Source organism: Rhinatrema bivittatum, chromosome 9 (assembly GCF_901001135.1).
Source record: "Rhinatrema bivittatum chromosome 9, aRhiBiv1.1, whole genome shotgun sequence".
Taxonomy (NCBI): domain Eukaryota; kingdom Metazoa; phylum Chordata; class Amphibia; order Gymnophiona; family Rhinatrematidae; genus Rhinatrema; species Rhinatrema bivittatum.
Window position 1 is genome coordinate 49,863,618 of NC_042623.1, and position 13,206 is coordinate 49,876,823.

The following is a 13,206-nucleotide window of genomic DNA, read 5'->3' on the forward strand; positions in this document are numbered from 1 at the left end:
TCTATGCAAGATAGCCTGAAAGCCAAAAGGCTGGTAAGGAGAGTTCATTTAAGAAACCTGGGCAGCCACACTTACAGGCCAATACAGTATGGGCTGGCGTTCATTTCTGAGCAACCCAGAAAAGTGTACAGAAAAGCAGAAAATACTGCTTTTCTGTACACCTTCTGACTTAATATCCTAGGAATATTAAGTTGGAGGAACCAAAAATTTAAAAAAATAAAATAAACCTGCCCGCCGGTCGGCAGGTTAGAAAAATGGATGCTCAATTTTACCGGCGTCCGTTTTCCTACCCCGTGGCTGTCAGCGGGTTTGGAAACCGACGCCAGTAAATTAAAGCGCCGGTTGTCAGGACCCGCTGACAGCCACCTCTACGCTAATAAGGAGGTGCTAGGGACGCGCTATTTTCCCTAGCACCTCCTTATTAGCACGACCCCCCTCATTTAAATAAATAATCGTGCGCCCAGGAGATGTGGCGGGGCGCACGTCGGGAGAGCGGGCGCTCAATACAGAGTGCCCACTCGCCCGCGATGTTTACTGTATGGGCCTGTAAGTGTTTAAGGCGTTCGCCATGCATATAAGCTGGGCTTGATTTCTTAATGTACATGTTTAGACTGACTGGTATTTAACCCCTTATATGCATGCCTGGAATGCTTTATGACTGCGAAACTGATTTGTAACCTGCTTGAATGACTATAAAAAGCAAAACCGTGCCTATATTTCACACTTCATCTCTGGGAAGGGAAAAATAAGCCAAGCCCTGACCCCAAAGAGCTTACTGAGGGGGAGCGTCACTTCACATGGGTGTAAAATCAAATCAACTTCATTTATCATTTTTCATTATTTATCTTAATTTTCTGCATCCATTTTTTCAAAACTGAATGTTAAACTATAAAAAGATACATATAAATCACACACCTAACACAAAATGAACACACATATATTAACAGCGTACCTATTCGATTTTCCAATTCTGCATTCCTGTTAAAAGAAGGTCCATGTCGAAGGGGCTGGTTTCCTACCAAGGAACTCCTGTTGATGAAACAGATAAAATATTTTGTTTGATTTTAATGGAAGGGAGTTTAAATGAGAAATAACCTGGCATCAGCATAGTCAACCCAATTTTGAAACATAAGATTCATAGGACAAGCTGACTGAGGATGGAGTTGCTATTGTGGCAGATATATGCAGACACAACGAGGCTGAAAATTATGCATGGAAACAGTGTGCTGCTTGTTCAGATTACACCAGTAAATCTCTAACGTGCCACCAAAATGCCTCTTTTTTTTTTTTTTTTTGTGCAGGTAAATTTACGAGGGTAATACAATTACACATATATCTTTAGGCAGCTGAAAATCGTATTTGTTTTTTTGATTTATATTCTGCCTTTCAGCCACTGCAAAGTGGATTACACTCAGGTACTGGACATTTTTCCATGCTGAGTGCATCTGTTTGTGTTACACACACAGCTCCTTATTTTATGCAACTAAGTCTAAGCCAAGCTTTTGAAAATGCATCCCATTACATAATCTTGTCTCCTTCAGGTGGGAAACTTTCGATAAAGGGATAAAAAAAAAAAAAAGAGAACAGATCCTTTTGGAACTCAACCTTGTGCCTTTTTGGCCAAGATCAAATGTAAAGTCGTGAGCTCAGGGCAGGCCAGTACCTTGGAGAGACATTTTCAATTGGCCCAGTAGCCAAAGTCTAACAGGCCAACTTTGTGCACAGCACAATGCCAGGCCCATAGGAACGGAGATGCTGACCCAGCAGGCCGTCAAGTCCCGATGTGGCAAGGAACCGCCATTCTCTGCCTCCTTCTGGTCCACGGGTGCCGCCCCTAGGCGCACGTGCGCACCTCACACCAGCCTACGAAGGCCCTGCAGCGGGAAAGCCTTGCAGCAGCGCCTCCTGATGACATCACGAGGCTGGGAATTTAAACCCCAGCTGCGCTTCCCTTGATGCCTCAGCAACAGGTCCTCCTGGCTTGCAGTGCATGTTGCTGGCTAGCTTGCTTCACTGTTACCTTGTCTTGCCTCGCTGTTGTCTTTCCCTGTCCGGCCCTGCTTGTGTCTTGGTCCCTGGTGTCCTGTCTTGTCTATCTGTCTCTGCCTAACTCCTGGTTCTGACCTCTGCTATGGATATTGACTTCTTTTCTGGACCGCCACCTGCCCTGACCCCAGCTTGGACCTCAACACCGCGTGCTCACAGCCTGCCTCGATCTTGACCTGGACCTCCATATCATTTGCTTGCTGCCTGCCCCATCTTTGGCCTGGCCATTCACTCACTGCCTGCCCTGACTACTGCCCACTTCTCAACTTCATCTGACTGCTCTTTACAGGACTCTCGCCTAAGCCCTGCTAGCCCCTGGAATCCAAGGGCTCAACCTGTCCTAGTAAGAGCGAGTCCACCTGCTGTAGGCATGGGCCTAGTAGGTTCGCCTGCTAGGCTACGTCGACCACGCCACAGCTCAAGGGCTTACATCTGTGACACTGTTGCCACTGTTCCCTCTAAGCTATGCACGCACACTCAGATTGTGAACCTCATGCACACAGCAAAACATAATGGGCCAGATTTTAGTACCTACGCGTAGGCGTAGATTTATGCGCGCAACCCAGCGCGCACAAATCTATGCCAAATTGTATAACATGCGCACGCAGCCACGTGCATGTTAAAAAATCCGGGGTCGGCACGCACAAGGGGGTGCACACTTGTGCACCTTGCGCGCGCCAAGCCCTAGGAGAGCCCCGGTGACTTTCCCTTTTCCCTCCGAGGCCGCTCCGAAATTGGAACGGCCACGGAGGGGAACTTTCCTTCTGCCCCCCCCACCTTCCCTTCCCTTACCCACCCCCCAGCCCTACCTACACCCCACTCCTGAAATGTATTTGTCAAGTTGCACTTGCCTCTGCCCTACAGAGGCCTGTGGCCATGCCCTCGCCCCGGACCGCCCACGCCCCGCCCCTTTTTTCAAGCCCCAGGACATTCGCATGTCCCGGGGCTTGCACGCATTGCCGGGCCTATGCAAAATAGGCTCGGCGCGCGTAGGGCTTTTAAAATCTGCCCCAGTGTGCACAAGAAAAATCAATATTATTTGAATTATACTGGCTCGTGATGCATAAATTTGAACTTGGCTTATAAAACGTTGTACACAAAGAAAATGTTTGCGCACACAGTCTTTCAAAAATTTGAGGGAACATTGGCTGCTGCACAATCTAAGGGGATTTTATGTATTTATTTATTTATTTGGGCATTTTATATACCGTTGTTCTAAAAGAAGCGATAGGTAGGGTTATAACTCAATTAACACCTCCAACACTGATTGGTTGTCTAAAATGTCACAAAGGCTGGTGGTGCGCCTTTCATATGCAAAGAAACAAAAATGGCCTTAAAGATGAACACAAATGAGCAGCACCGTGGGCCTGTTCCTAAAAAGCGTTTACTCCTTCATCCTCAGAAAGCAGGTTCTAGAGATTGACTCCAACGCAATACAGTGTGAGCTTTTCTGTTCTCCACCTTGAACGAAGGATAAGGCGAGTTACCGATCTTTTAAAATAAATAAACCAGTATGTTAAAAGTCGACCTGCCTTGGAAGGGGAGCTTCTTGGTCGAAAATCTGGAACTGTTCAAGCACGTTGGAAAGAAACAGGTGCATGGCTGGCACCGAACTCAGATTCCTGCTTGCGACTGCCCCGCCATACAGCTGAGGGAGCAGGGCGTGAAGCTTGGGAGACGGAAATGGGAAAAGCTGTGAAGAGACACATAACAGATATCAGTGTGGCAGTCGGATCTGAAGAAGGCAGCGCTGTGGTCTCCAAGGCTCTCGTGCAGGCACCGCCTTTGGAAAACCCTTAAGCTGGCCCAGCACAAGGATATCAGGATCAATACGGCTGCTATTTTTCTGCATCACAGGAAAAACACAGCTGCCGGCGGACATAAGCTGTACATTATGTTTAGAAGCGCTCTAAGCAACTGCCGAAACGAGTCAGAATTGTTTTGCTAATCTGCTGCGGATAAAATTCCAGTCAATCACACGGACTCCAGGAATTACATTTGCACGGTAGGAAAGGCTGAGCCGGCAGCGTCCTGCCTTAGAGCCCATATGGCCTGCTGAGCCAAATCCAAGTCAGGGTGTAATTCTAGATCGCCATGGGTCTGGACCAACTCTCCTTTCTGGCAACATCTCAAGTGAAGTACATTTTTGCAAAATTTTTTTTTTGTTTGGAACATTTTCAGGTAGAAGGAGGGAAAGATTTCTCAAAAGTTCTTTGATGCAGCTGTATCAAAGTTTTTCTCTGTTGAAAAAAAACTGTCCCAACAGGTAGGATGTTTGGAGGAACCTGCACCGGCACCGAACTTTGATACATTTGCCCCATAGATTTCAAATCGTACAAATACAACAATCATAGCGAAATCGTGTTTATATTGCCGGTTAGTCCTGGTCGAGCAGTCAGAGCAGTGCAGGCGCGACAACAGCTCACATCTTACTGCAGCTACGGTTCCTCACACAATCCCACACCGAATCGCATAGAAATTAATTTGCACTGTGAATAACATTATTGATGTGACCTCATTGCACATGGACACAGAACTCACTCAATTCTGAGCTCCAGCCCTTTCCCATCTAATTATAAACTGAAATCTGGTCCCTCCCGACCCTGTTTGGTCCTTTTTTTTTTTTTCACTCTTCCCCTCGGCTCCTTCAGTTTTAGCTTCAACTCTGCGTTTTCTCTGTCTTACTCTTAACCGTTTTAATCTGCCCCATCTCTTTCTTTGAGTCAGAGCTTGCTCACAGTCCCCACACAGCAGGCCTCAACTCCTCCCGCAGTGAGCATTTCCTTGTTCCACGGAGGAGGGGAAGCCACTACGGAAACCGTGAGCGTGCGCCTGCTGACCCACAGTCTCCACACGCAGCTCTGCCGACTAGGGATGGGAATCGTTTTTTGACGATTTAAAATATCGTCCGATATATTTTAAATCGTCAAAAAATGTTAGAAGCACGATACAATAGGAATTCCCCCGATTTATCGTCAAAAATCGTAAATCGGGGGAAGGGGGAGGGGAAGGGGGAGGGCGGAAAAACCGGCACACTAAAACAACCCTAAAACCCACCCCGACCCTTTAAAATAAATCCCCCACCCTCCCGAACCCCCCCAAAATGCCTTAAATTACCTGGGGTCCAGAGCGGGGGTCCCGGTGTGATCTTTTACTCTCGGGCCTGCGGTGCGTTGTAGAAATGGCGCTGGACGTACGTTGCGCAAAATGGCGCTGGACATACGGCAAAACGATTCGAGTGCAGGAGGTCGCTCCCGGACCCCCGCTGGACTTTTGGCAAGTCTTGTGGGGGTCAGGAGGCCCCCCCAAGCTGGCCAAAAGTCCCTGGGGGTCCGGGAGCGATCTCCTATGCTCCTGACGTCGGGGGACAAAAAACAAAATGGCGCCGGCGCTACCTTTGACCTGTCATATGACAGGGCAAAGGTAGCGTCGGCGCCATTTCTACAACGCACCGCAGGCCCGAGAGTAAAAGATCACACCGGGACCCCCGCTCTGGACCCCAGGTAATTTAAGGTATTTTGGGGGGGTTTGGGAGGTTGGGGATTTATTTTAAAGGGTCGGGGTGGGTTTTAGGGATGTTTTAGTGTGCCGGTTTTCCCGCCCTCCCCCGATTTACGATTTACACGATATTTACAAAAACAAAACCGCGACGATCCGATTCCCTCCCCCCCCAGCCAAAATCGATTGTTAAGACGATCGATCACACGATTCACATCTCTACTGCCGACCAGCTGAACATGTAGGGAAGGGCATGGTGGAGGGGAGGAAGAGAAGTAATGGAGAAGGGGGTGGAGGGAGGGAGAGGCAGGCGGTCAGAAGACTTCCGGTAAGAATATCGCTAGGTTAAAGGTCCTGATGGCCAATGGACTCTCTTGATTAAAAAAAAAAACAAAAAAAAAAAAAAAACCCAGCCAGGCTGGCCACATGTTGAACAACTGGCGATTTTATAAAGGTTAAGTATATGAAAACCTTTTATTCTGACAATGATCTGGCCTGACTCTGACTCTGACTCTGGCCGAGTTTTGCTCTTTTAGGGGCTACTAAAATCAAACAAAGTTTAAGACACACATACAAACCAAAACTGAACAACTTATATAAATGTGTGAGCACTAAAGTAAAGATATAAGAAATAAAAAATGGTACATGAATAAACATGTTATTTTCACAGAATCACATATATGTGTGTGAGGACATCATAATGGCGTGTAGACAGACAAGAAAACAGATTACTGATAAAGCGATGGGAAATAGTAACAAAAATGAAACTATATCGATTTGAAAACTATTTGGTGCCCATGCATAAACATATAAATAATAAATAATCATTGGAAAGTGATCAATCAGGTAAAAAATAATACCAGAGGAGTATAAGGAGCACAACTTAGTGTGGGTGTGAAGCATATCAACAGCTAAATGATTTTATAACTAGGACATGGTTAATCAAATAAAAGAAAATTAAATGAATAAGACAGGTAAAAATTAAGAAACTGAAAAATTAAAAACTGAAAAGGAAGAAAAAAGAGAAAAAGGACCGCTTACTATGTGTCAGCAGGGTTGATATTAAAAGGTTTGATTCCCGCTCTGTATGTCGAGCTACATATTTGTAGTGTTAGTGTTCAGTTAGATACCTTCTCTGATAAACCAATGATGACAGATGGCTCAATTGTCAAACCCACCAGTAAGTGGGTTCCCAGTGGACCAATAAATCCAGTTATCCACACATTTGAAGCATTATATTACTTAAAGAAATCTCAACAAAGGAAAAGAAATATAGATACAAAAACAATATCACTAAATTAGAAAGGAATGCCATTAACACCCTTACTAATGAGCAGACCATTGTCATAAAACCTGCAGACAAAGGTGGAGTGATTGTTGTTATGGATAGATCCAAATATATAGCAGAGATAGAGCAACAATTGTCTGATCCAAATTTTTATAGTAAAATTGATATGGATCCTACCAGCAGAATAAAAAAAGAAATAGATAATATTATAGCAATTGCAGAATCTTTTAATTTTCTGACCAAAAAAGAGGCAGCATTCCTTACAGTAGAACATCCAGTGATGCCTATTATCTATATTTTACCTAAGATCCACAAATCACTTACGGACCCACCTGGCAGACCTATCATATCTGCCAATGGGTCACTTTTGGAGCCACTTTTTATCTTTACTGATACTTTTCTGCGTCCCCATGTCCTAAATATACCGTTGTATGTTCGCGACTCAGCCCGTATTATCACAATTTTAATGGATTTACCACATAACAGTAACGACATCATAATGCCAACACTAGATGTAGAATCCCTCTACACCAATATACCGCAGGCCCAAGCTATAAAAATTATTGAGAAAACTCTTTGCAACAAAAGGGTGAATACACGTATACCAACTCAGTTAATTATAGATTTGGAACGGTCCTTCCTTTTGGACTTGGCGCAATCATTTGCATCACCTACTGCGTATGGAGGATCTGTGTTCCCATGCAACACCCCGGTCTCGCCAACAATTTTTACTGATCTGGGAGCCTTACTTGCAGTCTTTACCTCACCAATCCCGAAGCTTGCTCATCAATGATTGCTAAAGTCTATTTAGAAACAGAAACTTGTGGGACCTTAGTACTGTTTCATCCTCTTGATGGACTGAACACTGGCATGGACTTCTTCTTTTTGCTATTTGTCTAGTAATGTTGGGGGGGGGGGGGGGTTAGGGGGGTTGGATGGGAGTTATGTGTTAACCTGTTATTGCTTTTGATTTGGCCTGAGTAGAAGTCAGTGCTCAACTCCTCCGGGCCACGACCATTTTCTGTTCTTTGTGATCTTGCTAGTTAAATCAATAAAAATTATTCAACATAATTATAGATTTGGCCACTATTGCCCTGACCCAAAACTTTTTTTTCCTTTAATCAGAATTTTTACATTCAAACCAAGGGAGCTCCAATGGGATCAGCAATGGCTCCTTCCATTGCGAACCTGTATGTAGCCAACTTTGAAAGAACTCATTTGACGAACCATGGCTACTCAGAAAATGTTATTCTTTGGAAAAGAATAGATGACATAGATGATGTCTTTTTACAATGGAAAGGCAGTAGTGCAGATCTTCTGAAATTTAAGTATTGGCTTAATGACCTGGTTGAGAACCTAAACTTTAAAATGGTTTACGATATAAAAGAGATAGCGTACTTAGATATTCATATTCAAAGAACAAATGAGGGGTTTAAAACAGACATACATAGAAAACCCACGGACAAAAATAAGGTTTTACACTATGAAAGATGTCACAACACAAGATTATCTGTCCATTAATCTTCACAGCCCTGTCTTATGACATAGCCAAGACTATCAGAAAACACTGGCATATTTTGCAGGTACTTCCAGTCTTCCATGGAAAAGAGATAATGATAGCCAATAAACGTGATAAAAACCTGAAGGAATTCCTGTCACCATCAGCTTTACCGACAATCCAGCAACCTAACAAATAGGACATAGACCATGTGGGAACTGTAGCGTTTGTTCTGTAAATTTAAAGACACAAATCCTGTCAGTTGGGTCCACGGGTAGGCCTTTTAAATTGCAAAGTAGTACTAATTGTAAAAGTTCAGGGGTCATCTACGTTGCTGTTTGCCCCTGCAATCTGTTGTACATTGGAAAACCTGTCAGGCCATTTAATAAGAGGTTAATAGAGCACAGGAGGGCTAATAATCGATGTGTTGAGGGAAGACCACTAGTCGAACACTCTGTCAAAACAGGCCACACGTTTCAAGACTACAGGTTCTGTGTTGTCTAACTATTTTATTTATTGCTTCAGTTATACCCTTGTTCTATGTAAACCGATCCGATATGGTTATTACTATGAAGGTCGGTATAAAAAAAATGTTAAATAAATAAATAAAATTGTCAAAAAACCTTTTAAGAATTGGAGAGGAGGGAATTTTGACAACAATTTGCTTAGATGGGAACAGAGATTTATCTTTGATTTTAATACTATTACCCCGTTTGGATTAAACTGCGATATTGACTTAGATGTCTTTTAAACAGTCTGGTGTGTGTAGCATGTCAATACTCTTTGATTTTAGAGCACTCATTTTTATCTATTTTGGACTTTTTATTCTCCTTTTTTTTAAGTATCTCCAATTAATATTTTCTCACACTATGTTTATTAATTAGTTATTATGTTGGTGTAATCTTTCCCCGATTTTTATATATTCTTTAATTGCCTTTAATTGAGATTTTAATTTGTTGTTTTTACTTTATTCTTTGGATCTATGGTATTTTTATACTTTATCTCTAGTTCTGCCTATTTTTTATGTAATTTGTTGTTTACTTTACTCTCTGGGTCTATGGTATTTTTATATTTTATCTCTTGTTCTGCCTATTTTTTATGTAACTTGTTCTTTACTTTACTCTCTGGGTCTATGGTATTTTTATATTTTATCTCTAGTTGTGCCTTTTTAATCATGAACATCTTATCTGCCTATTTTTTATGTTTTTAATGATTTTGTGTCTACCCATTTTATTTGTATAGGGGGAGTCCAGTTATTCTTTTTTATTCCTTTTTTAATTAGGTTTTACTCAATTTAACACTACTTATTGTTCCTTCCTATGGAGCTAAGGTGCTTTTGTAACTGATTTTAGTAGCCCCTGAGGCAGCTCTTCAGAAAAGAGTAAAACTCGGCCAGAGTCGGGCTCGATCATTGTCAGAATAAAAGGTTTTCATATACTGATCTCGTTTCTTAGGTTCGCTATACAGCCATCTTGGATTGGCTTCTGGTTTGACTTTATAAAGGTTACATGGATGAATGGAAATTTGTTTGCAGGTCTGTGGGTTGGGTGAGGGGCATCAATGGAGCACGTATGGTTTCTCTTCCTTCTGCATCATCCAAACATTTTTTTTTAGACTATCAACAATTTTTTCTTCTATTAGCCACATTTCTCATGACCCCTGCTTTTATGTTAGCTGCCTCTTGACTTTATTGCGATATTTATCCTCTAGAAGCCAAAAGAAAATTGGGTGAGTCGAGCCAACATGAATTGCTGTTGTGCACAAAATGCTCTGAATTTGTAAACATAACCAGATAACTGTTGCCATCAAAAAAAGCTTTTAGAACGTAGTGCAACTATCAATTTATTCTGCACAAACTGTGGGGAAAAGTCGAAGCATGAATGTCATGAGCAGGGTGGACACGCAGGGATGATTTGGGTCAGCTGCAATCCCTAGAAACTGATTCAGTGCTGGTGCCATGCTGCCCCCACCCAAAGCTTCTAAGATATGCGCAGCACCCCCAGACCTCGGCTCCAGTGGTGAATCCCCAAAGCGCAGGGAGTGCAGAGGCGAAGCCTCAAAGACCAGAAGGGGCAGGGCCTAAGAATGCAGGCTTAGTCCCCGCGCTCACTGCCGCCGCTGTCAAAGAGGTGGTAGCAGCAGGAAGGGTTAGGGGCAGGATTGCAGGGTGGCAGGAAATTGGTTACCCCCAAAATTTGTCGCCCCCAAACTTTGGCCATCGTAGGTGCAAGGCCTAGCAGGCTTGTGCGTAAATCCAGGCCTTTGGATATGGACTAGCAAAAGGCTTATGGCTCGGACCCATGGGGGCCTCCTCGCTTACTTTGCAAGGAGACTGCCAAGAGGGGGAAAAAAGGGGGAGCGTCCTTCAGTAAACAGAAAAGAGACTTTCGGGGGATTCTCTCGATGTGTATCTCAGCTGCATTCATTTTCGAGACACTGCCCGCTCGGTCTGCTATTATTATAATTTAAAGAGACACACTTAATCCGGCACATGTTCCACCGAGTTCTGCCAACGCTAAGCTTTGGCAAAGAAGGCGTGAATTGAATGCAAGATCAAAGCCGGCCGGGAATACGAGTGTTTCAGTTCTTCCCAGCATGTTGGGCTTCACTAGCTGGGGTCAGGACAGTTGCGTAGCTTGCCTCCCCGGCTGAAGTTCACTGCAGTTCGATACTAATGTTCTCACGTCAATAAAGGGCTGGACTTACTAAGCTTATTTTCCCCCCAAAACAGAGAACGATGTGAAAAAAAAAAAGTGGGTCAGACACTAAATCAATGAAAAGCTGATGGTGTTATAAGTAGAGGCCGTGCATCTTCGGACCGAGTTTCACCACCAATACCTGAGGAGGAAGAGGTTCACAGGTCCGTGAAGTGCGCAGTGCTGCGTGAAAGCCGGTTTTTTTGATTCCTCCAAGTTCATCTGCCCCAAGACGTTGCAGCGAGCCCTGGAAACAGGTAAAGAAAAGAAAAATCCCTCGACAGGGCAGCAAGCGGAACAAAAACCTGAAGTGGTGCTTACTAGCTCAAAGTGTCCCAGGCCTCTCAGCTCCTTGACAAAATCAATCATTAGGGGCAGCTGCTCTGCAGACAGGCGCGGATTCTGCCTCTCCCTGCACGCCGCACGCTGGAGAAAAGCAAAACAAAAAGGGAGAGAGAGGATCTTCTAACGTACAGGCTGATGGAATAAGGTGTGGGAGGCAGAGCACGCAGTTTAACTCCCGTTTCTGTGTGCATGTTATGTGCGGTGCGGCTAAGCTTCCTCCGACTTTATAAGGGATTTGGCGCACAAAAAAATGCAGTTTAAAATGTGCGCATAAATTAGTGCTCCTCCATGTAAATCCCACGTTAAGGAAGGCATAAGCTAGTGGTTCCCAATCTGGTCCTCAGGGACTGCCTGGCCAGTTTGATTTTCAGGATATCCCTAATGAATATGTACAAGATGTATTTTCCCACGCTGGAGGCGCCCCTAGGCGCCTCCAGCGTGGGCAAATACATCTTGTACAAGCCCGTTTGTGGGCAGAAAACCACGTTGCATGCACGTAATTGCTTTTGAAAATCAGGCCCTAAATGACCCATGTACTGTCAACCAAGGCATCAGAAAATGATCTAATTACCCAACAGACCTAAAACAAAGGCGAAGAGCATTTACTGCTATACTTTACAGGTCAGGAGAGTAAAGAAACTGGAGCTTGAGATCTAGTCTTGGTAGAAACAATGGAATTTGTGGGTGGCATTTTTATCCCTTACATCTGTGCAGATCGGAAATTTAAAGTCAGATGGCAGCTGTTGGCAATAAAACTGCAGGCTTCTGATTCAGGAGAGTAACGGCGGCAGGGAAGATTATTCCAGCCTGTGCCATATGAGCTTGCTTAAGCCCAGAATTGCCTGCATCTAATGACCAAACTTGAGCTGGTGCATGCATCCATCGCCCCTGCAGATGTCCAACTTTTCAGCAAGAATTTGAAAGATGGGTTTGGGGACAGGGCGTAGATTGCTCTCATTTTGTGTCCACTCCTACAAATGCACCAAACTACTCCTATCTAAAGCAAAAACTGGACACGTCAACTTTGTGGAAAGATTCACCAAATCGGTTTACTTTTGTGAAACTTTTGCAAACATTTTAAAAGCAGCAAAATTCCCCCTTTCACTGCATTTGCAATTTCAGGTGTTTTTATTTTTTCTCCCACTGGCAAAACACTGCTGAACTGGATAACACACCATGGGAATTCTTCCTAGGATGAAAGGTTTCACAAACATGCAGCTAATGTGAAATATTCTGCAAAATGAAAACTTTGATTTCCACAGTCTGGACCCTGGAAATAATTCCAACAGTTTGAGAAATGCAAAACATTATTTTGATGGCCATAAAACCTTGGCTTGATTAAAAAATAGTTCCAAATGATTCACCTGAGAGTCTATACAGCAAATAAATAAAAAAGGTAAACAGTATACATATGGAGGGAAATTTTCAGGCTGTCCCCCGAGATGCAAAGACCGCAACAGGTACCAGCTTGTATCTGATTCTCCAAGGGAACACACAAGCGAACTTTCCTTTCCCTTTTGAAATCTGTGATGGGTGTAAAGCAGCCCGGAAACACCTCCCCCAATCTAGCTGGAAGTTTTGCAGACCACGTAACCGCGCACTTACTTTCAGCCGGATTGCGTGAGGACATTTTTCGGACAGTCAGTTTACCCGGTTCAGTTGTTCCTCACCCTGGTAACAGGCTTTGAGAATGGTGCTCTCATTCTGACATGAAAGCGGGGCTGCTGGCTGGCTCTGCCTTTCTCCCCAACAAGCAGATGGGTTGTGTCTATGAACTTGCATTGCTGATTTCCCTAATAAAAGTTCATGCATATAATGGGGTGAAACCAGGACTG

At 43.9% G+C, this 13,206-nt stretch overlaps 1 protein-coding gene across 3 annotated transcripts in view; it reads right to left on the reverse strand.

Moving 5' to 3' along the window:
* CPED1 (cadherin like and PC-esterase domain containing 1) overlaps positions 1 to 13,206 on the reverse strand; it is a 261,549-nt gene that overhangs the window by 126,939 nt on the left and 121,404 nt on the right. For 2 of the 3 annotated variants that reach the window (XM_029617075.1, XM_029617077.1), the window contains exons 10-12: positions 11,348 to 11,452; positions 3,579 to 3,739; positions 953 to 1,029 (exon numbers count right to left, since the gene is read on the reverse strand). In XM_029617075.1, the coding sequence (XP_029472935.1) occupies positions 953 to 1,029; positions 3,579 to 3,739; positions 11,348 to 11,452 (343 nt within the window). The remainder of the gene's footprint in view (positions 1 to 952; positions 1,030 to 3,578; positions 3,740 to 11,347; positions 11,453 to 13,206) is intronic. The other variant, XM_029617076.1, reaches the window with a different exon arrangement.